The following is a 24356-nucleotide window of genomic DNA, read 5'->3' as shown; positions in this document are numbered from 1 at the left end:
TGGTATACAGATTGATCTTTATGGTGAAGCTTGTTTTCTATTCATTCTCTAAGGTGTTAAGTTCTTCCATCATGGACAACTAAGCTGAAGTTATTCAGGCTCAGGTTTACCCAGGGTTAACCCGACCGAAGGCAAATTCCCCACAATACCGATCCTCCATGTAGTTTATCCAACATTCATCCAACAAAAAGTCTGTTTGTTGGAACAATCTACTGAATTCAGATTTTATCACTTTAGAAGTCACTCGTGATCCTGTACAACCACATGTGGAACTGTGCTGGTATACAGATTGATCGTTATGGTGAAGCTTGTTTTCCATTCTTTCTCTAAGGTGTTAAGTTCTTCCATCATGGACAACTAAGTTGAAGTATTCAGGCTCGGGTTTACCCAGGGTTAACCCGACCAAAGGCAAATTCCCCACAATACCGATCCTCCATGTAGTTTATCCAACATTCATCCAACAAAAAGTCTGTTGCTCATTTGGGCAACTTACAGAATCTCTAGATATCTCCGAATCTGCTTGTATGAACTATTTACAGCCAAACAATCACGGATATTCATTCTTGGGCATGCAGTGTCATGTTCTTGTCTGCACGTCGGCTCAATCATGTTCTGCCACCACACAACTTGAATGGAGCGCCATGTAGTAGCTTGTTTCCCACGGGTCTCCTGACAAGGAGGCCGACCCGTCTTGCTTCTATGTGCTCTGAGCCAAGCAAAACAGCAGAAAGAATACACCAGGATTGCAATCCTGGCTTTATGCCTCGCCAACTGTATTGTGAAAAGCGAAGCGCTAGAGACACTAAAAACATCGTGGGCACGTTCTTGTTTTCTACGGCTTCTATCAACAGCCATTATACTTTGCTGTTTGGCCTCAGAAACACGCGGAAACGGCGTCGTATCGCTGCCGACTCAATCAGATAACAGCATCTTTGCGCTTGTGTCGGTGCTTTTCTTCTTTTTTTTCCGCCTAGCCTGCGCTTTGTGCTGGTGTTTGCGCCTGAATTTACACCTTTACCCAGCGCTACGACTGCATCTGGGCCAATACCTGATCCTGCACCTACACACAGTTTGGCCTTTTGTCCCTCCCCCCAGCCAGCACACCTGCCTACCCTGCGCTAATCTTGTATCCAAACAAACCTCTACCTTCTTTTCTTCTTCCTTCCCAGTCCCCCTCCATCCATATAAGCCCTCATTATCATTCCATTCTATCTATATAAACCCTCCCACAATGGCCACTTAACTCAGTCTTCACTAAAGGGTTCCTCCTCAGTCTTCTATCGCCCAGTTCTCTTGTGCCAGCTCTACCTCGTCGTCAACACACACCATTACCACAATGGCAAAATCCATGAATGTTCTTTCATCTCTTATGTAAGCTCCTAGTGCTTGACCTGTATCCCACTCATATAAACCTACATGTTCTAATATTATCATTTCACTAGTTACTTGGTCGTAGTAGAATGGACTATTCCAGGTGCCAGCTGCGCCTGGTTCAATAGTGGCCAAGACTATGATCTCGCTACCGTTGGTGTCCCGTTGCCATGTCATTCCCATAATGATTACTTGAGAACCCGGCCTCTATTCGATGCCCTGGAAGCGGGTTGCACTAGTGTTGAAGCTGATGTGTGGCTCCGTAACAATGACCTTTACATTTCCCACAAAACTCCCAAGACCCTTGAAATCCCAACTTTTACCGAACTCTACGTCAACCCTATATTCAATATCCTTGAGGATAACATTAACCTTGCTGAAGGCGATATTCCTGTCGGTGTCTTTTCTAATTTCCCCAACCAGGAACTGATAGTGTCTCTACGAGAGTGGCTGTGGGGAAACCTCTTGAAAGCAGGCGTGGATTATCTTAATGTAGATGATTTGGTAGGCGCCAACCGGTGGTTAGCCAAACGCAAGGACAGGAGCAACGCAATGCTTGAGGTAAGTTTACTACGTCGGTAATCTGAGCCAGTGTTTACCAGGCCGTTGCCCCTGACCAAGTTCGGCCAAGCGCTCTGACTGAATGTCGCGACGCAAAATGATCTAGACAGCCGCTAGTAACAAAAATGAAATGAAGGGCCATTACGATGGCCTTTGTTCAGGCGAGGAACATCCAAGCCAGTCGAGATCCGCACTTTAATCGATAATTAGATAGACAAGATAGACAATATAGAACCAGAAATCACAGATTACCCTTCTTTTACTTCACGGACATTCAGTACGCCCTCCCACTTTGTTAAAGCCCACCCAGACCTATAGGGACAACCTTAATAACAGGCGCAGCCTCAACAAATGGCATGATGTCCCGCCTGGCAGGTCAAATGTTGTAGGGAGCTACTTCTGTGCCGTTTAACTCGTCTCTCAGAGTATTGTAACTGGGACTAAGCCCCAAGCACAGTCTTTGGGGTCTTTGAGACCCGAGGGGTCGACGGTTCAGCCTCCTCCTCGGCAGGCGTTGGAGTTGGTAGCTGCGGATCAAGCTTTAAGATGGCACTTCCCCGGTCAAGAGAAGTAAGCCCGGCTCCTCTCAAAGCTAGCTTGATGTACTTTTCCATCATAGTGGCCTGAAATGCGGTGTGGAATGGTGGGAAGAGCTCAGTCTTCGAAACGTGGGTTATAGAGCATCCGACCAGATGCTCCATTTCTTAGCTGTAAGCGTTCCTAAGCATACCGAAGCACCCGACATCAAGGGGCTAGTGTATATGAGTCGAATGAGGCGGCATACAAAGCCTAACGATCTTATTCTCCCCACAATATCTCCCGGATTCGATGGAGTAGTGACTTTCGTAACCATCGAGGATCAAGACACGATAGCGGCTATTTGATCGCTTGGCTGTGTTGCGATCAATGTACTCGAGGCTCATGAGACCAGTCCAGCAATCAGTCCAGCTCACCAATGTTCGTCGGAAGAACCCAATTGCCAGGGGGTTGCTTTCTAAGGACCAGGTGGCGAGTTGATAGTAGCCTGCACGGATGATAAACTGTGGATTCGCTCGGCAGCCTACATTAACCACTTGAATGGCCGTAATCCATTCCCAGATTCCAGGCTGCACCAGCTGTAAGGGCTGCGCCTGGAAGGACACGCTGGCCAGCCCCACTATAGAAGACCCACCCCGCAGAAGGGACTATAAGAACCTTCCTCACCAACTAGCTAGTTTAGAGTAGTTTCCCTTTCCTTTCCTCTTTAATGCGTAATCTTTGACCATCTCCGAACTTGCTTATACGAACATCTGTAGGCTAATCCGTGACATAATTACGCATTCACCAACGAATTTCTTTTCTCACCCCTATAATCACAGTATAACCTTTTTTTTCTTTTCTTCCTTTTTTTTTTTTCTTTTTTTTTTCCTTCCCCCATGGACCACGAGGAGACAATGAGCGACACCGAATCCAAGACCGGCTTGATGACGGATCAGGAGACAATTTCGGAACTCCTGTCCAAAGTGGAGCGCCTCGAACTCCAGCTTCACAACACCAGACGCCCTGCCCTCCCCGACGTAGAAAAATATGACGGAAAAAGTGCATTCCAGCTGAAGTCTTTCATGGCAGAGCTGAAGAACAAACACGCACAGGACAGTGAAGTGCTTGGTGGTGACAAAGGTTTTGTTCATTATGCCTACAGCCGCCTGACAGGCAAGGCCAGGAACAGGGTGTCCCCCTACATTGAAACCTACCTGACGATGAAGGATGGCAAAAAGGCCCTCAAAGCCTTCTACACCCTTCTGGAGGACACCTTCTCGGATCCCAGTGCAGTGCGTCGTGCCATCCAAAGAGCCACGACCCTGTCGATGGGACAGCGTGCAGTGTCGGACTATATTGCAGAAGCTGAACTGATCTTCCTTGAGGCCAATGGCTCCAGCTGGCCTGACAATGTCAAGATCTCATACGTGGAGCAGGGGCTGTCAGCAGAGCTTGCAGACAGAATGGTATCAACAAAGGAGTACACCTCCTTCGTTGAGTACAAGAAGGACCTGCTCATGTTGGGGGCTAGCTTAGCAGCTAGAAGAAACAGAGGGTCAGGAAACCGACCTCAGCCACCTCGACCGAGCACCTGGAGTAGGAATGACAAAAGCCACACCAGAGGCGCTGGAGACCAAACCAGGTCTGCCTCTTCGTCGTCCTCCAGCCAAAAGAGAGCACGCTGGGTCCCCAAGGAAGAGATCGATAAACGCCACCAAGAAGGACGCTGCCACCGCTGTGGTGCTTCAGGGCACAAATCAGCTCAATGCCCTTACCTTCCAGCACGACCCCCAGCTGGCTCCTCAAGGCCTGTCAGAAAGGTAGAGGAAGTGAGCCCCGAGTTAGACGAGTCCTCGGATGAAGAAGACACCCCTTCGGAAAACTAGATACCTCTGTGCAAAGTCGTGTACTGTTAAGGTCACGATTTAGGAACTGGATCTTCACAGCACTTAGGACTTAGGGACAAATATTTCGCATTGAAGAGTAAACTAAACTAGCAGTCGATTTCAGGTGCGCTGGATGAATACTTATACCAAGAGCTAAGATTATCGTTGTCAGAGGCAGATTATGATTGTCAGAGGCAGATTGTGATTGTCAGACACAGATTGTGATCGTCAATGGCAGATTGTGATTGTCGGGGGGCGGTGAGAGGCCTCCCACTTCCTTTTCTCCGAACAAGGTGCAACCTTAATATCAGCCTCTTCTTCTCCTCCTTCGGTTAGTTGTTTGGCCCTTTTCTTGGCACCACTGTTTATATGCATCTGTTTCTAGGAGGGCATCGATGGGTTCCCATGTTGCTTCTGTGTAGCCTTTCCATTTGACTTTGACTTGTTTGTTGTCTCTGTGGGTGCATTCGCCTAAAACTTTCTCGACTTCCCAGTAGTTCTCTCCATTGATCACTCCCATGGGTTGTGGTTGGCTGTTATGGGTGTCTTGGGATGGGAAGGGGTCATTGGCTGCTAGTCGCAATCGGTCAACGTGGTAGACGTCGTGTGATCGTGAGCCAGGAACTTCAAGGCGGTATGTATGGGGTGTCACACGTTCCAACACTTTACAGCGTTGGTGTTTTTGTCGCAACTTCCGTCCAAGGCCTTGGCCTTGTTGTTCAGGGCGTAAGGTTAGCCACACGAATGAGCTGATGGGGAAGTCTGGTGCTGGCTGGCGGTCTTCGTTCTCTCTCTGCTCCATTTCTGCCCTTGCGAGAGACAAGTTTGCGTGTGCCCATTTCTGGGCGTTTCTCAAATGTTGCATGACTCTTTCAGCTTGTCCAAGGGGGCCATTCTCGTTGGGCTCTGCAGGCAATGGTGGTGCTGAGAAGGTGCGTGGGTGGTAGCCGTGTAGCAAGAAGAATGGGGAGACATTGGTAGCGGCAGAGGGTGTTGCATTCAGACTGAATTCCACTGTTGGTAAGAGATTTAACCAGGCTGGGCCTTCAGCATTGAGTTTTGCCAGTTTGGTCTTAATTTCAGCATTCATTCTTTCTGCAGCACCATTTGTCGCTGGGTGGTATGCTGTGGTTGTCAGTCTTTCGATGTCTAGTCTCTTGCATAGGTGACGCCAGGCTGCATTGACAAACTCCCGATCAGAGAGTATAGATTTTGGCATCCCATGGATTCTGTAGTAGTGTTGAAAGAAGCTATCAGCTACTGATTCCATGTCCAAGGAGTTGGTGGGGATGAGCATAACGCCTTTGGTCAGGCGGTCGACTATTGTCAGTATGTGTGTATACATTATACCCCCCTTCTGTGCAGGCTCTAGGGGTCCTATGAAATCGATGGCAATCTCTGCCCAAGGTTGGTCGGGAATGGGTAGGGCTTTGAGTGTGGTTTCTTTGCTGTCTCTTCGGATGTTTGTGCTGCCACAGACTTGGCAATTTCGACAGAAGCGGCGAATATCCTCCACATAACGAGGCCAGAAGAATTCACGTGCGAACTCGACTTGCATTGTGTTTTTACCAGGGTGCAATAGTGTTGGTGAATCGTGGATGTTCTGAAGTACTGCTGTGCGTAGTGGTTCGTATTCCGGTACCCAAAGTTTGTTTCTGAAGTGTACTGCTGAATCGGCGTCCAGGGAGCAGTCTGATACATTTACCCTTAGTTTTGTTCTGATGGTTTCAGGCCACTGGGACAACCCTTCAGTTAGAGCTCTATGGATTTCTGCATACATTTCATCTGAGTTGCATGCTTCTACCCAGAGTTCTCTCAGGACAGGGGGAAGGGAGGGTACTGCTTGTTGGGTTCCTGTTGTGCAGATTTTCAGTGTCTTGGAGTCACCATGTAACATGGTCACTAAGCAGCCTTGGTAGCGTTCGTCTGATGCGTCGTCTGGGGTATCTCGGCGAGAGAGTGCGTCTGGGAGGGGGGATAATTTCCCAGGGTGGTGGACAATGCTGCAATTGTACTCACTCAGGGTGAGGTACCATCTTGTCTAGCGTTCTGATAGGTGCTGTAACTTTGTGAAGTGCAGTAAGTTCTTGTGATCTGAGAGGATGGTGAATTCGTCTCGTAAACCTTTCAGTTCACTGCGCCACTCTTTCAGTGCACAGATTATTCCCAACATTTCTTTGTCATGGATTGGGTAGTTACATTCTGCAGCAGTCATCTTCCTACTGAAGTAAGCACAGGGCCATGTAGAGTTGTCAGCTTGTTTCTGTAGGAGGGCAGCGCCTAAACAATAGCCTGAGGCATCTGCTTCTACTATAGTGGGAAGCTCGGGATCGTGTGTACATAGGATGGGTGTTGTCGTGAAAGCGGTTTTGAGTTCTTGGAAGGCTTCATCTTCTTGTACACCCCACTGGAATGCTTGGTCTTTCTTTGTCAACTGTAGTAGGGGATTGGTGAGTTTGGTGAAGTCAGGAATGAAGGAGTGGTAGAAGTTGCACAAGCCTAGGAAGGAGCAGACGTCTCTGATTTTCTTTGGTGTTGGCCATTCCGTGACAGCGGACACTTTGGAGGGATCTGTAGAAACAGACCCAGGTTCAAGGATGTAGCTGAGGTACTTGACTTTAGTCACTGCGAACTCACACTTGTCAATGTCAATTGTCAGTTTTCCTTCCAGGATCTTCTTTAGTGCTAAGTTGACCTTTTCGTAATGGTCTTCAAGTGTTCCATCAGTGTAGATCAAAATGTCATCAACGTATGCAGACAGCCACACATCTAAATAGGGCCGTAGAAGGGAGTTCAGGAAACTTTGGAATTCTGCAGGAGCATTGGCCAGGCCAAAGGGCATTACTTTCCATTGAAAGAGGCCATGTCTTGTCCTGAAGGCTGTTTTCCACTCATCACCTTCTGCAATTCTTATGTTGTGGAAGGCTGAGACCACGTCTAGCTTTGTGAACCATTTTGCTTTAGAGACGTTTTTCAATGTTTCTGTAATGTTAGGCAATGGGTATCAGTTCTTCTTCATAACAGCATTCAGTGCGTGGTAGTCCACACAGAAACGTAGGCCACCACTGGGCTTCTTGATGAAAAGGATTGGTGCAGCAGTGGTGGATTGACTTTCTTCGATGTAACCCTTCTCCAGTAGCACTAGAAGAGTTTGTCATAGTACAACTAGTTCTTCTCTTGTCATACTGTACAGGGGACCCCAGGGGGCTTCTTCGTCTGGCACTGTGAGTTCTATCTTGTGGTCGTGTCCAGGTCACCATGGGGGAAGTTTCTTCATAAACTGTGCGTCAGGGTCAAACGCTTTGACATTCTCAGTATCAATCCAGTGGGGGACCTTCTTCTTCCAGACATTGGGGTCTGCAGGCTGTCAGTCTCTCTGGAGTCTATCAAGCGCCTTGTTGATATCATCGATTGAAGCCATGAACACATGGAGAGAGTCCTGGCTGACAGTGTGAAGGATCTTCGTAACATCGTAAATTTGCTCCAACATTGAGCGGAAGTTTGGAGCATTCGTAAGTTTTCCATGGGCAACAATGCCGGATTTGAACGTAACTGTGTCTTTTTCGCAGTCAATGAGTGCGCCTTTCTTCTTTAGCCATGGGTAGCCAATGAGCAAGTCTTCTGCAAGCTCAGGGACCACCCAGGCGACGTGATTTTCCTTTTGGCCAGACACATCTAGTGTGAAAATGGCCACTGTGTTTACTGTAACAGGATCCTTGGAATTGAATGGGGACAATCTAATCAGTCGGGATGCTTTATGCGTTGCAATTTTCCATTTTTGTACGAGACTTAGAGTGATCATGGATGGAGAGGCACTACCAGTGTCTATCATGGTGGAAGCAGGACATTTATCATTAATTACTACATCTAAATTAATTGAAGTAGCTCCTTGAGAATTCTGTTCATTCTGCCAGTTTTCTACTAACTTGCTAAGCTCTTTGTTGGAAATTGCTTCCGACCTCTGGTCATGACTTTGACCAGAGGTATCTAGTTTTCCTGGTGTTCTGAACCAGGAGAGGGGCTGTCACGGGCAGGCAGGAAGGTTCTATGAGACTAACCCAATAGCTCAAAGACAGGACAGGCAGGACAGGTAGACAGGGACGAGGACAGGCAGGACAGGATGTTCAGGATGGTAACAGATACCAGGACAGAAGACAGGGACAGGAAGTTCAGTATATTCAGGGTAGGAGACGAGGACGTTGCTTGGGGAGCAACATTCAGGTAACAGAGGGAGGTTCTATCTAGTCTATATATCTACACAGGTTGTAGTTGACAAGATCTACAGTGGGGTGTGAGGCTGGTAGCGGTGAGCGAGGCTCCAGCATCGAGCAGGACAGCAGTCATGCAGGGAACGCTAAAGTAGCGTGGGAACAGTGGTCATGCAGAAACGGTGGTCATGCGGACGACAGTATCATGCTATGACGGACGGTGGTTATGCAAAGGACGCTAGCGTGCTGTTACATCATGCAGGAACACTAGCGTACTGTAACGGTCATGCAGAAGACGCTAGCGTACCGTGACAGTACCCCCCTCTCTACGGCAGAGCTCCGTCGATGCCGAGAGGGTAACCAGGAGGGTTCACCTAGGGGCCGGGCTTGTCAGGGTAACGGCGGTGGTAGTTTTCCACTAGCTGCTTTGCATTCTCCAGGTATTCGGCGGGTTCAGTTGTTGGGTCATCGTAGCCGGTCCAACGAACAACATATTTCAAGCGGGGGCGGCGTCCACGGCCGCGGCGTTCCCAGAAGGAGTCCAAGACTTCTTCAACTTCGTACTCAGTTTGTCCAGCCACTTCAACGTGAGGTGGAGGTGGACGAACTTGACCAGGGATGGGATCAGAGGTGTCAGCGTATCGGAGCTTGGACACATGAAAAACAGGATGAATCCTCATAGAGGCAGGCAACTCAAGTTTGTAAGCGTACGGGCTTATGATCTTGCAGATGCGGAACGGTCCCAAGTTCTTCCAGTCTAGCTTCTTCTGAGGCCGGGCGGTTTGAATCGTCCGGGCGTCAAGCCAGACTTTGTCGTCAACTTGGAACTGGCGAGGTGGCTGGCGGTGCCGATTCGCCTGCTCTTCATGGAAGTTTTGGGCCATTGCCATTTCAGAACGGGTCAGTTCTGTTATCTCTTCCATTCGGGCAGCGAAGGCAGCAGCGTCTCGGGACTGGGCGGAATCGGGCAGGTCGGAGATTGGCTCGAATCCCATCCGGGGTTGGAATCCGTAATTCGCAAAGAAAGGGGAAATATTGGTGGTTTCAGAGTAATGCGCATTGCCAGAGAACTCAGCTAGTGGCAACCAATCTTCCCAATCGTCTTGTAGATATGCTACGTACGCACGTAGATATTGTTCCAAGACCGAATTCATTCTTTCGGTTTGACCATCGGTTTCTGGGTGGTGGGCAGAGGACAGGGTTGGTTCAATTCTCAAGGACCGAGACAGGCACCTCCAAAATTCGGCAATGAATTGAGGTCCTCGGTCCGAGACGATAGTCGATGGAAGGCCATGCAACTTCCAGACATTCTTCAGGTACAGACGGGCAGTGTCTTCGGCGTTACAGTTGCCGTGACAAGGAACCAGATGACGCATCTTGGTTAGCCGGTCTACAATCACAAGGATGGCATCGTAGCCATTGCTCTTGGGCAGGTGGGTGATAAAATCAACGGATATATCACGCCATGCTCTCTCGGGAATTGGCAGCGGGCGAAGCAGGCCTTTCTGGCCATCACGGAAGGGTGTCGCGCGGCGGCAGGTATGGCACTGGCGAACCCAGCGGGCGACGTATCTTGCCATGCCAGGCCAATAGTATTCCCGGGACAGGAGGTCGTAAGTCTTGGAACGACCTGGGTGTCCCGAGACAGGAGAGTCATGGTACAGGCGGAGGAGCTCTGCTTTCAGGGCATCGCTTTCGGGAACGTACAAGCGGTCTCGTACGTACAAGTAGCCTTCGCGCTCCGAGCACTCGGCCAGGGTGAGTGTCGGCAGGCGGCTCGTTTCAGGGTTCAGGATTGCGGCCAAGGCAGCACGGGGTACAGGGTCAGAATCATATGCAGTGCGGAAGAGTTCTTGCAGATTCGTCGGCAGGACGATCTGATTCAGGCGAGTCTGGTGGCTAGCATTGGGTAGGTTGTGATTCTTCAGGACGGTTTGGCTCTGGTGCAGAAGACGGTCATCACCCTCCTTGGGTAAGTCATCTGACCGGCGCGTGAGCGAATCAGGCTTCGCACCTAGCTTACCCGGGCGGTAAACGATGTGGAAGTTGAATCGGGACAGGAATTCAGACCAACAGGCCTGACGGCGGTTGAGTTGCTTCGTAGACATGAAGTACTCCAGATTTCAGTGGTCGGTGATAACCTTCACAGGCGAAGGGGCACCTTCCAGTTCAGGACGCCATTCCTCGAAACAGCAGATGATGGCCAGGAGTTCTTTGTCGTAGATTTCGTAGTTGCACTCGGCTGCTGAATGCTTCTTGGAGAAGAAGGCAACAGGGCGGAGGCTACCATCGTCATCGTATTGGGACATGACACCAGCTGACACATAATCGGACGCGTCGGTCTCGAGGATGATGTCTTTATCCCAATTGAAATGGGCCAGGACAGGGGCAGAGGAGAAGTGGTCTTTCAGGGTTCGGAACGCTGATTCGCAGGTAGAATCCCACACAAAAGGGACATCTTTCTTCGTCAAGCGTGTCAACGGGGCGACCAAGCTAGAGAAGTCGCGAATGAAGCGGCGGTAAAAGTTACCGAAGCCGAGGAAGGCTTGGGTATCTGTCAGGGATTTCGGGGTAGGCCAATTACGCACTGTTGCGACCTTGGCTGGGTCCATTCGAATGCCATCACGGCCGACGATCAAGCCTAGGAACTTGGTTTCAGTGCAGTAGAACTCGCACTTAGGAGCCTGTCTTCCTAGCCATTATTAGGTGAAAATGAGACTACAACTTTTTTCTTAAATGGTGGCAAAAAAGTAGTAAAAGTGGGGCGTTTTCGATTTAACTGGTTATTTTTTTTGAGTCAGAACACAGCCAAAATTTAGTAGTACCACATGCCAAAAGAAAAAGAAAAAAACAGGGTTAGAGGTGAAACTACAGTTAAAAAAAAGACTTCCTACCTTGCAAAGACAAATTACACTCAAAAAAAAGACTTCCTACCTTACAAAGACAAATTACAGTCAAAAGAAAGACTTCCTACCTTGCAAAGACAAATTACACTCAAAAAAAAGACTTCCTACCTTGCAAAGACAAATTACAGTCAAAAGAAAGACTTCCTACCTTGCAAAGACAAATTACACTCAAAAAAAAAGACTTCCTACCTTGCAAAGACAAATTACAGTCAAAAGAAAGACTTCCTACCTTGCAAAGACAAATTACACTCAAAAAAAAAGACTTCCTACCTTGCAAAGACAAATTACAGTCAAAAAAAACATACTACTACCTAGAGGGGTATACATTGATGAAAAACAATCCTACCTACTTATTCTGGATAGTATATAGGGACAAGAGAAATTGATATGTGAGAACAAGTGGGAAAGTATGTGAATACAGCTGCAAATGCACAGGAAAATAGCTGGAAAATGCACACAAACAAGTAGGAAAGTGTGCAAAAATGCACTGCAAATGGACAGCAAAAGAGGTGAAAATGAGAAGGGAAATGCACAGGAAAGCACACACGAATGAGTACAAAAGTCTGCGAAAATGCACTGCAAATGGACAGGAAAAGAGGCGAAAATGAGAAGGGAAATGCACAGAGAACACACACGAATGAGTACAAAAGTCTGCGAAAATGAGCTGCAAATGGACAGGAAAAGAGGTGAAAATGAGAAGGGAAATGCACAGGAAAGCACACACGAATGAGTACAAAAGTCTGCAAAAATGCACTGCAAATGCACTGCAAATGCACTGGAAAATGTGTCAAAACAAGGAGGAAAGTGTGTGATGCATATGTGTCATCAAGATGAAAAGCTGGGAAGTGACTGGGTGTAGAAAAAGTGCAAAAACATAGGTGTCCATGCATCATGAAGATGAAAGACTAGGACATGATAATCAGTAGAAAGAATGTGCAAAAACATGGGTGCTCTTATGCATTGAATATGAAAGGCTGGGAAATTACTGGCTGTAGAAAAGTATCAGTACTCATGACAATGATGAAGACAAAAGGCTGGGAAATTACTAGCTGTAGAAAAGTATAGGTACTCACACATCATAGAGAGGAAGGCTTTGACAAGATGAGGGGCAGAAAAAAGCACCAGATATCATGGGCATTCAAGGTTTATAAAATAGCAAGGCAGTGAGTGAAGACAAAACAGAAATAGTGAAAAGATAAATGGGTTAGTAACATGATGCCTCCAACCCTACAAAAAGAAAGACAATACTAGGCTGCCAAACAAATACAATTAAATGCAACAAAACATGTCTTAGCAAGAAAGAAAAAGAAGGCAGTCAAAAAAGAGCCTCCTGAAGAAAGAAAGACAGCTGAATGACACCAGTTTTTAAGCATCAGCCAAGCCCAGTAAAAAATACAGCAATGCATCACTACAGGTAGTAGAATAAAATACCAGTTTTTTAAGAGTCAAGAAGGGCTAGTAGGTGGCCAAAAGGCATGCATGCTAAACCCTATGAAAAGGAGGGACAGAAATGCATCATGAAGTAGAATAAAAAGTTTGTTTACAAGCACTAAAAAACAGGCATCAGTGATGCCCCCACAAAATAAGCGACTGCAATAAATCAAATAAAAAGTTGGTGTCCAAGCGTTGAAAAAACAGCTAGCAATGGCCTGCAAAAAAAACAAAGATGGCAGGGGAATAAAACACCAGTTTTTGAGTGTCAAAAAAGCAGTGCATAGAAATATCAGCTACACAATGCAAAGAAAGAAGGCAGCACAATAAAATAATAGCTTTTATCATTAAAAAAGCAGTGCACTGAAACACTGTCTCAGCCCTGCAAAGAAACAAGTCATCAAAGACAAGTTGAAAAAAAAGTTAGATCCCAGCGTTCTAAAAACAGGCATCAGTGACGCCCCCACAAAATAAGCGACCGCAATAAATCAAATGAAAGGTTGGTGTCCAAGTGTTGAAAAAACAGCTAGCAACGGCCTGCAAAAAAAAGAAAGATGGCAGGGGAATAAAACACCAGTTTTTAAGTGTCAAAAAAGCAGTGCGCAGAAATATCAGCTACGCAATGCAAAGAAAGAAGGCAGCACAATAAAATAATAGCTTTTATCATCAAAAAAGCAGTGCACTGAAACGCTGTCTCAGCCCTGCAAAGAAACAAGTCATCAAAGACAAGTTGAAAAAAAAGTTAGATCCCAGCGTTCTAAAAACAGGCATCAGTGACGCCCCCACAAAATAAGTGACTGCAATAAATCAAATGAAAGGTTGGTGTCCAAGTGTTGAAAAAACAGCTAGCAACAGCCTGCAAAAAAAACAAAGATGGCAGGGGAATAAAACGCCAGTTTTTAAGTGTCAAAAAAGCAGTGCGCAGAAATATCAGCTACGCAATGCAAAGAAAGAAGGCAGCACAATAAAATAATAGCTTTTATCATCAAAAAAGCAGTGCACTGAAACGCTGTCTCAGCCCTGCAAAGAAACAAGTCATCAAAGACAAGTTGAAAAAAAGGTTAGATCCCAGCGTTCTAAAAACAGGCATCAGTGACGCCCCCACAAAATAAGCGACCGCAATAAATCAAATGAAAGGTTGGTGTCCAAGTGTTGAAAAAACAGCTAGCAACGGCCTGCAAAAAAAACAAAGATGGCAGGGGAATAAAACGCCAGTTTTTAAGCGTTAAAAAAGCAGTGCGCAAAAATATCAGCTACGCAATGCAAAAAAAGAAGGCAGCACAATAAAATAATAGCTTTTATCATCAAAAAAGCAGTGCACTGAAATATTGGCTAAACTGCACAAAGAAAAGAGTCATCAAAGACAAGTTGAAAAAAAAGTTAGATCCAGCGATGTAAAAACAGGCATCAGCGACACCCCCACAAAACAAGCGACAGCAATAAGTCATAAAAGATAGTCAAATAACAAGTTGGCTTCCAAGCGTTGTAAAAACAGCTAGATAAGGCCCACCACAAAAAAGAAAGATAGCAGTGGAATAAAACACTAGTTTTTAAACATCAAAAAAGCATTGCACGGAAATATCAGCTACGCAATGCAAAAAAAGAAGGCAGCACAATAAAATAATAGTTTTTTATCATCAAAAAAGCAGTGCACAGAAATATCAGCTATGCAATGCAAAAAAAGAAGGCAGCACAATAAAATAATAGTTTTTTATCATCATAAAAGCAGTGCACCAGAAATCACATATGCCCTACAAAAGAATTTAGCAATAAGTCATCAAAGACAGTAGCATTGGAGGTTGGTTTCCAAGCCTCACAATAAAAAAACAGTATGATACGAGGTTGGTTTCCAAGCCTCATGATAAAAAAACAATATGATAGGAGGTTGGTTTCCATGCATCATATTAAATTGCAGCAAGTAGACCTCACTATGCTCTACAAAAAAGAAAGACAACAATCTATTGGGAATAACTGTAGAATAAAGGGTTGGTTCATGAGCATGCAAAAGTAAATGCAGTGAATTGATTGACAGTCAAAAGCAATTGTATATAAGCATCAATCCTGCCCCTTCATCCCAGGAGTAATTTTCATGTCACTTGTCAACTCACATTTAAAACCCCATCTTCAAAAATCAGTTCAATCCTGACGAAATCAAAACACAGAATAAGACAGGTGGGTTATTCAGACAGGCATCTAAGTCCTGTAAAAGCCTCAAGGCCATGCTGTAAACTGGCAGAAAAAACCAAGCATTACCACTGACATCATCTTAAATATAGTTTACACCCCCACCTTACTTGTACAACCTGCTTTTATACACATCAACTTTCAAACACATCCTCTAAATCCAACCTCAACAATCCTTTTCCTTACAATCAATCTCCCACAACTACACTTTGAACATTGATTTTCATACAAAAACATCACCAATTGACCCTGTCATCCTTTGCATCCAAGAACCAACCTCTTAAACACACCTGTCCTTGAAAAGAAACCTCACACATCAACTCCCACAAAACTCAACACCTGAGTTCCACTTTTCCTAAACACTCATCTCTGATAAGCATCCTCATTCATTAATCTTGTCAACCATAACACTCCCAATTCCCTTTTCCAAAAGCCAATTTTCCCATCTAACTCAACACTGCTACATCCCTTTTCCAAGCACCTGTTTTTTTTCCTATACTTCACTCTGCTGAATCTCTTTTCCAAACACCTGTTCTTGATACACTTCACTCTGCTGCATCTCTTTTCCAGACGCCTGTTTTCCAATATTTGACACTGCCGAATCTTTTCCTGAACCCCCATTCTTCCTATACTTCGCTCCACTGCACTTTTTCTGAACACCTGTTTTCCTGTCCTCAACTCTGCTGAATCTCTTTTCCAAACGCCTGTCTTCCTATACTTCACTTTGCTGCATCCTTTTTCCAACGTCTGTTCTTCCTGTCCTTGACTCTGCTGAATCTCTTTTCAAAACGCCCATCTTCCTATACCTCACTCCACTGCATCTCTTTTCCGAACGCCCATCTTCCTGTCCTCGACTCTGCCGAATCTCTTTTCAGAACGCCCATCTTCCTATACCTCGACTCTGCCAAATCTGTTTTCGAACGCCCGTCTTCCTATACCTCCACTCTGCCGAATCTCTTTTCGAACGCCTGTCTTCCTATACCTCGACTCTGCCGAATCTCTTTTCGAACGCCCGTCTTCCTATACCTCGCTCCACTGCATCTCTTTTCCGAACGCCCGTCTTCCTATACTTCGCTCTGCTGCATCCTTTTCCGAACGCCCGTTTTCCTGTCCTCGACTCTGCCGAATCTCTTTTCGAACGCCCGTCTTCCTATACCTCCACTCTGCCGAATCTCTTTTCGAACGCCTGTCTTCCTATACCTCGACTCTGCCGAATCTCTTTTCGAACGCCCGTCTTCCTATACCTCGCTCCACTGCATCTCTTTTCCGAACGCCCGTCTTCCTATACCTCGCTCCACTGCATCTCTTTTCCGAACGCCTGTCTTCCTATACTTCGCTCCGCTGCATCCTTTTCCAAACGCCCGTTTTCCTGTCCTCGACTCTGCCGAATCTCTTTTCGAACGCCCGTCTTCCTATACCTCCACTCTGCCGAATCTCTTTTCAAAACGCCCATCTTCCTATACCTCACTCCACTGCATCTCTTTTCCGAACGCCTGTCTTCTTATACTTCACTCTGCTGCATCCTTTTCTGAACGCCCATTTTCCTGTCCTCAACTCTGCCAAATCTCTTTTCGAACGCCTGTTTTCCTGTCCTCGACTCTGCCGAATCTCTTTTCGAACGCCCGTCTTCCTATACCTCGCTCCACTGCATCTCTTTTCCGAACGCCTGTCTTCCTATACTTCACTCTGCTGCATCCTTTTCTGAACGCCCATTTTCCTGTCCTCAACTCTGCCAAATCTCTTTTCGAACGCCTGTTTTCCTGTCCTCGACTCTGCCGAATCTCTTTTCTGAAGGCCCATCTTCCCATACTTCGCTCCGCTGCATCCTTTTCTGAACGCCCATTTTCCTGTCCTTGACTCTGCTGAATCTCTTTTCAGAACGCCTGTCTTCCCATTCTTCTCCCCACTGAATCCCCTTTCTCAACGCCTATTCTCAAATCCATCCCACCCCAGACTTCCTCACCGAACACACAGCTCATTGTAAGGGCTGCGCCTGGAAGGACACGCTGGCCAGCCCCACTATAGAAGACCCACCCCGCAGAAGGGACTATAAGAACCTTCCTCACCAACTAGCTAGTTTAGAGTAGTTTCCCTTTCCTTTCCTCTTTAATGCGTAATCTTTGACCATCTCCGAACTTGCTTATACGAACATCTGTAGGCTAATCCGTGACATAATTACGCATTCACCAACGAATTTCTTTTCTCACCCCTATAATCACAGTATAACCTTTTTTTTTCTTTTCTTCCTTTTTTTTTTTCTTTTTTTTTTCCTTCCCCCATGGACCACGAGGAGACAATGAGCGACACCGAATCCAAGACCGGCTTGATGACGGATCAGGAGACAATTTCGGAACTCCTGTCCAAAGTGGAGCGCCTCGAACTCCAGCTTCACAACACCAGACGCCCTGCCCTCCCCGACGTAGAAAAATATGACGGAAAAAGTGCATTCCAGCTGAAGTCTTTCATGGCAGAGCTGAAGAACAAACACGCACAGGACAGTGAAGTGCTTGGTGGTGACAAAGGTTTTGTTCATTATGCCTACAGCCGCCTGACAGGCAAGGCCAGGAACAGGGTGTCCCCCTACATTGAAACCTACCTGACGATGAAGGATGGCAAAAAGGCCCTCAAAGCCTTCTACACCCTTCTGGAGGACACCTTCTCGGATCCCAGTGCAGTGCGTCGTGCCATCCAAAGAGCCACGACCCTGTCGATGGGACAGCGTGCAGTGTCGGACTATATTGCAGAAGCTGAACTGATCTTCCTTGAGGCCAATGGCTCCAGCTGGCCTGACAATGTCAAGATCTCATACGTGGAGCAGGGGCTGTCAGCAGAGCTTGCAGACAGAATGGTATCAACAAAGGAGTACACCTCCTTCGTTGAGTACAAGAAGGACCTGCTCATGTTGGGGGCTAGCTTAGCAGCTAGAAGAAACAGAGGGTCAGGAAACCGACCTCAGCCACCTCGACCGAGCACCTGGAGTAGGAATGACAAAAGCCACACCAGAGGCGCTGGAGACCAAACCAGGTCTGCCTCTTCGTCGTCCTCCAGCCAAAAGAGAGCACGCTGGGTCCCCAAGGAAGAGATCGATAAACGCCACCAAGAAGGACGCTGCCACCGCTGTGGTGCTTCAGGGCACAAATCAGCTCAATGCCCTTACCTTCCAGCACGACCCCCAGCTGGCTCCTCAAGGCCTGTCAGAAAGGTAGAGGAAGTGAGCCCCGAGTTAGACGAGTCCTCGGATGAAGAAGACACCCCTTCGGAAAACTAGATACCTCTGTGCAAAGTCGTGTACAGAGGTCCAAGGAGGGGCCCAAACAATTCGTGTCGAACTGGGAAAAGGAGGACGAGGAACAGCCACACAAGAACCGGGCTATAGAGGTGGACATAGTTATTAATGGGAACCTCCCATCCATCGCCTTAATAGATACTGGCAGTGCCTCAACCTCTATGATCAGTGAAAGAATTGTGACAAAGAACAAGCTCCCCACGCAAAGGGCCAGGAAACCCCGTAGCCTGACCCCGTTTAACAGCACGAAGCCCACTATCTCGGATCAAATTGCCTTTTTCGAAATAGATGTAGGTGGCTTCAAAGAAAAGCACGCTGCCTGGGTTATCCCGAACCTAACAGATGAAGTTCTGATTGGATACCCATGGCTTAAGAGAAATAATGCAGTAATTGACTGCGAAAGAGATACAATCACCTTCAAAAGTAGCGACATCACAGTCTGTGGTAGAAACACCACAATGCCGGCCAAACCTCAGTTTGTGAGGAGGCTGCGAACTTTCGAACGGTTGATCGAAAAAGATAGCAAAGACCACAGCATGTACGAGGCCAAAGTTTTCAGAGCTACAGTGGAAGACATCAACAAAGCCCTGGACCGCCTTTACCAAGACCAACTACCCACAGACCCATCAAAGTGGAAAAGCAAGGTACCTGCCTGGGTGTCAAACGAAAACGTTGATGCTTTCAACCCAGATGCACAATTTACCAAGCGCCTCCCTCCTCACCGTCCAGGAATGGATCACGAGATTGAGCTGTCTGTCCCAGACGATAAAGCACCATGGGGTCCTCTCTACAAGATGTCTCGCGATGAACTCCTGGTTCTTCGCCAAACGATTCTGACATTGCTACAGAAAGATTACATACGCCCAAGCAAGTCCACAGCCGCCGCGCCAATTCTATTCGTCAAGAAACCAGGTGGTGGTTTACGCTTCTGTGTGGACTACCGAGCTCTCAATGGAGTAATGATAAAGGACCGTTACCCACTTCCCAACATCACAGAGACCCTGCGCAATGTCTCAGAAGCAACCCTCTTTACGAAACTGGATGTCATCTCTGCCTTCCACAACATTCGGATTGCCAAAGGAGATGAGTGGAAAACAGCTTTCAGGACTCGCCAGGGACTTTATGAGTGGCAAGTGATGCCATTTGGACTGGCCAATGCACCTGCACACTTCCAGAGATTCATTAACAGCCTGTTGCGACCGTATCTCGATGTTTGGGCCTCTGCGTATGTCGACGATGTTCTTATCTTCACAAATGGAACCCCGGAAGATCACTACGAGAAAGTCAACACAGCCTTGACCTGTCTGCGAGAAGGAGGCCTGACTGTAGATATCAACAAGTGCGAGTTTGCAACTCAGGAAATCACGTATCTGGGATACATCCTACGACCTGGTCAAATTCTGACAGACCCAAAGAAAATCTCAGCGATCTCAGAATGGGAAACACCAAGTTCTGTACAGCATGTGAGGAAGTTTTTAGGGCTTTGCAACTTCTACCGAGGATTCATTGACAACTATTCTGAAGTCGTCATGCCACTTAACGCCCTGGTAACAACGAAGAAAACATTTTGCTGGAATGAAGCAGCAGATGAGGCATTCAGGAAACTTAAGCAAGCCTTCACCTCAGCGCCAATCCTATGTAGTCATGACCCAGAATTGACAACAATAGTGGAGGCAGATGCCTCTGGGTATGCTATGGGTGCAGCTCTCCTGCAGATTCAGCCAGATGGTTCCAAACACCCCTGTGCATATACAAGCCGAAAACTGACTGCATCGGAATGCAACTATGCCATTCATGACAAAGAACTTCTTGCAATCATTTATGCACTCAAGGAATGGCGTAGTGAACTGAAAGGTTTGAAGGATGCCTTTGAGGTGGTGTCAGACCACAAGAACCTCCTACACTTTACAAAGCTCCAACATCTGTCAGAACGTCAAGCCCATTGGTACCTAACGTTGAGCGAGTACAATTGTTTCATCACTCACCGCCCAGGCAAGCTCTCTGCACTCCCTGACGCCTTGTCACGGCGTGACATGCCAGAAGGCCCAGACGACGGTCGATTCGAGGAACGAAAGCAACAGCTGCTACAATCCCAGAGAAACGGAGTTGATGAAGTGCTCAAAGTGAGGCGTACCGACAGCCAACTTCTGATTCCAAGCGAAACCACACCCCCAGATTCACTGCCAGAGAAAATGAAGAGCATGTGGTCCAAGGCTGTAGACAACGACAAGGATCTTGAACAAATCAGAGCCTGCCTGATGGCGAAAGACAGCCAGTGGCCAGAAGATCTCAGACACAGACTGCGTGTGGGCGTCAGTGACTGCTCCTTGGACGACAAGATGCGAGTACTGTACCGAGGCCGATTTTGGGTCCCCAATTCAGAACCCTTGAGAACAGCATTGATGCAAGACGTTCACGACTCACCTACCCTCATACACCCTGGAAAGAATGTGCTATATGCAGAACTGGCTCGTATGTTCTTTTGGCCCAACTTTGTTGCAGATGTACGACGATTTTCGAGAAATTGCCAGGTCTGTGGAAGCACAAATACTTGGCGCACTAGCAAAGAGGGCTTGTTGAAACCCCTGCCTATCCCAGATCAGCCATGGCAAGACATTGCAATCGATTTCATTGGCCCACTGCCAACAGTGAAGAAAGGCGAGGAGGAATTCACCCACATACTCACTGTGATTGACTGCATGTCGAAAGGAGTGCTCCTAATGCCAATGAAAGCACTGGATATGGAAAATGTGGCTGATGCTTTCTTCCACAACTACTACAGGCACCATGGGCTACCAAGATCCATACTTTCGGACCGAGAATTCGTCAACGCAGCTTGGAAAATGATTTGCACAGAACTTGGAGTGGAAAGGAGGTCAACAACAGCATACCACCCAGCAACTAATGGAGCTGTTGAGAGGATGAATGCTGAGGTCAAGTCTAAACTTGCTAAGCTTGGTGCCCAAGGACCACATTGGTTGAAGGCTATCCCAATGGTCGAGTTTGCTCTCAATGCAACACCAAGCAGTGCAACCCAAATATCACCATTCTTCCTCAGTCATGGCTATCACCCCAAGACAATTGACCTGGAACCCCCCCAGACACCGCCACCAAACCCTGATGGCCCGCTTGGCCAAGCAAAACGGGTTTTGGACAAGTTGAGGAGTGCTCGAGATTGGGCCAAGGCAAACCTTACCATGGCTAGAGCTACTATGGAAGAAGCCGCAAATGAGAAACGAAGGCCACACAGAGACTACCAACCAGGTGACTGGGTTTGGCTGACACTGCGAAAGAAGCATTTTGGACCAGGACTAGGACGTGGACTACAAAGCAAACATATCCGCTGCAAAGTGAAAGAAAAGGTTGGCAGTCACACTTACAAGCTGGATGTACCAGGCTCGACAGCTCATGACACCTACCATGCCGACCGACTCAGACCTGCAGCAGATGATGCTTTCCCATCCCAGACTACTCACGATGACCGTCCAGGCCCAGTGGGACATGAAGATGGTGTAGACAAATATGATGCAGAAAAGATACTGAACCAGAGGACAAGATATGGCAAGTTACAATACCGAGTCAAATGGCAAGGATGGAATCAGCCCACGTGGGAACCAGCTGAATATCTGGAGAACACCATCGCACTGGAGGAGTGGAAGGAAACTAACGCACAACAACCGGAAACGAGAAGGAGAAGAAGGAGGCAGATGTAAGGGCTGCGCCTGGAAGGACACGCTGGCCAGCCCCACTATAGAAGACCCACCCCGCAGAAGGGACTATAAGAACCTTCCTCACCAACTAGCTAGTTTAGAGTAGTTTCCCTTTCCTTTCCTCTTTAATGCGTAATCTTTGACCATCTCCGAACTTGCTTATACGAACATCTGTAGGCTAATCCGTGACACTCATCGTTCTCTACGTTTTCCACCAACCTGTCAAATACGCAAAATGGACGAGTTCATTCACATCGATGTGCAGCACCACTTGCTCGTCTGCCTCAAATGCAAAGCAGCTGTCCGCCCTGGCAAAAAAATCGAGTCACACTTCCGTCATGAGCACCAATTGAAGGGTGATGTCTTGAAAAACATCAAACTCAACTACAGCACTCTCAGTTTGGCTGACCCAACAGTTGTCAAGCTCCCAGCTGATGGTAGTCCAGCTATCAAGCAGCTTGACGTTCAGCTAGGATATAGCTGTTCTGCATGCCGCTATCTGACTCTTGCACCTAACAACATGAAACGCCACTGGAGAGAATCAAAACATACTCCACAAGAGATCCGGTGGACAAACGTTTCAGTGCAGACTTGGATGGGCAACAAGCATACTCGATACTGGATTGTCCAACAAGATGGTGATATTTCTCAGGACAAACAGCCCATTGTTAGCAAAGTGGCTGGTGATGATGTCATGAAGAAAATTATTGCCAATTGCCAGGCCAAGTTTGCTGCTCGAGATGCACAACGGTTGCGGAAGGGTGATGTGAGAGAAGGCCTTGACCATGAATCATCATGGGTCAAGAGAGTTGGCTGGGCGAAGCACTTTGGCTCCCGTGACCTAATTGTCATTTCCAATGCTGCAATGTGGATCAAGTCTAAGGCTAGTCGGGAAATGCAAGAATCTCAGTCTCTGAATGACTTAGCTTCTCGTCAAAACATGCAGTGTCTTGGAGATGCCTTTGACCGTCTGGTGGACCGCTGCTGCTCAAGGCTTGATTCTGTGCCAGTAGAGACACTTCAGTGGCTTGCAAGCATTGATGCGACCAAACCGACTGGTGTGCCATTTGGCCGCAAAGGGAAAGAAGCATCAATGGACCGCTATCGGTCTGTTGGCCAAAGATATTTGTCCTTCTGCTGGAATGCATTCAGTCTTGGTCGGGAGAAAGCCCTTGAGAAGTTGGGTGTTCAGTTCACTGATGAGCAGTGGGATGCCTTTGTTCAAGTATCTTATGAGCTAGCAAAAGTTACCACCAATGCTAGTTCTGATCATGAAGACAGTGAGGATGAATATACCAATCACACAGCAGCTAACTCTGACAACCCCAATGAAGCACTTGACAAGGCTGTTTTTCTATTCATGGTCACTTCAGTCAAGACACAGGTTGGTGGCAATGCATACACAAACTCGTTGTTATGCTTCTGTGCTGCACTGGGTATCTACACCAAACCACTTGGCTACACTGAGCCCCACCTATATACAGGTATGCTGGCTGCAATCTTGTGGTGGTCCCGGCTGTTCTTCTTAGAGGACATGTTTCTCTATGAGCCCCTTGATCAGAATGAGGTTACAGTTGACCATGTATTTCACTTTCGGGAACAGCATCAACGCTGGATGTGTGTTGGTGCACATACTGTCATTAGCACTATCATTGGCTGGATGGCATATGGCAAAGGCTGGCGGCATCGGATGGCTGGAAAGCCATCAGTACGTTGGTCTGAGGATGGTGAGGCACTGTTTCACAATGGTGATCGCATTTTAGTCCAGGACTTCATCAATACACTTCGCAATCAGGTCCTTGAAGCCCAGAAGTTACTCTGCCTTCTGCTCGGGGAAGACTGGAACATGTTCAGGGCAAGGCTCCCACTTGGGAATATTGTTGATAACATGGTGCGGCTTGGGCCTGGAAACTCATTTGCAACAGAACCAAAGAATCATTGGCTCAACCATGGACCTGGATTGGTACTTGATAACTTGCATTCAACACTTTTCAATCCAGTTCAGCAATGCTTCAAGCGAAGTGGGGTCAAGCAGTGGCTTCGACGCCTGAGGTCATTCCGGGAGGTACTACTAGTGCTTACACACACATGGCTTGGGCTCCCTGGGTTAGGGTTAGGGTTAGGGTTAGGGTTAGGGTTAGGGTTAGGGTTAGGGTTAGGGTTAGGGTTAGGGTTAGGGTTAGGGTTAGGGTTAGGGTTAGGGTTAGGGTTAGGGTTAGGGTTAGGGTTAGGGTTAGGGTTAGGGTTAGGGTTAGGGTTAGGGTTAGGGTTAGGGTTAGGTTAGGGTTAGGGTT

At 47.2% G+C, this 24356-nt stretch overlaps 4 protein-coding genes across 4 annotated transcripts; 3 read left to right on the top strand and 1 right to left on the bottom strand.

Annotated features, from left to right (window-relative positions):
- Positions 1-1336: 1336 nt before the first annotated feature.
- Positions 1337-2816, top strand: HOO65_040004 (Altered inheritance of mitochondria protein 6 -like protein; the record flags this gene model as incomplete). The annotated part of the gene is made up of 4 exons (XM_071002800.1): positions 1337-1371; positions 1443-1932; positions 2378-2502; positions 2552-2816. The coding sequence occupies 4 exons, from the start codon at positions 1337-1339 to the stop codon at positions 2814-2816; spliced, it is 915 nt and encodes a 304-aa protein (XP_070858847.1).
- A 549-nt stretch (positions 2817-3365) lies between these two features.
- Positions 3366-4337, top strand: HOO65_040003 (uncharacterized protein; the record flags this gene model as incomplete). Its single annotated transcript, XM_071000541.1, has 1 exon — positions 3366-4337. The coding sequence occupies one exon, from the start codon at positions 3366-3368 to the stop codon at positions 4335-4337; it is 972 nt and encodes a 323-aa protein (XP_070858846.1).
- Positions 4338-8919: 4582 nt separating this feature from the next.
- HOO65_040002 (uncharacterized protein) lies at positions 8920-11157 on the bottom strand (the record flags this gene model as incomplete). Its single annotated transcript, XM_071002640.1, has 2 exons — positions 8920-10641; positions 10693-11157. The coding sequence occupies 2 exons, from the start codon at positions 11155-11157 to the stop codon at positions 8920-8922; spliced, it is 2187 nt and encodes a 728-aa protein (XP_070858845.1).
- Positions 11158-17362: 6205 nt separating this feature from the next.
- On the top strand, positions 17363-24025 carry HOO65_040001 (Pol-like protein; the record flags this gene model as incomplete). Its single annotated transcript, XM_071002450.1, has 3 exons — positions 17363-18277; positions 18361-22061; positions 22240-24025. Coding segments are annotated over 3 exons (6402 nt in total), but the record flags the coding sequence as incomplete, so codon positions are not given.
- Between the last annotated feature and the right edge of the window lie 331 nt (positions 24026-24356).

This window comes from Ceratocystis lukuohia (assembly GCF_044167205.1).
Source record: "Ceratocystis lukuohia strain C4212 chromosome Unknown Supercontig4_pilon, whole genome shotgun sequence".
In the NCBI taxonomy this organism is placed as follows: domain Eukaryota; kingdom Fungi; phylum Ascomycota; class Sordariomycetes; order Microascales; family Ceratocystidaceae; genus Ceratocystis; species Ceratocystis lukuohia.
The sequence above is the reverse complement of the archived record's forward strand: the minus strand, read 5'-3'. Positions and strand labels throughout refer to the sequence as shown.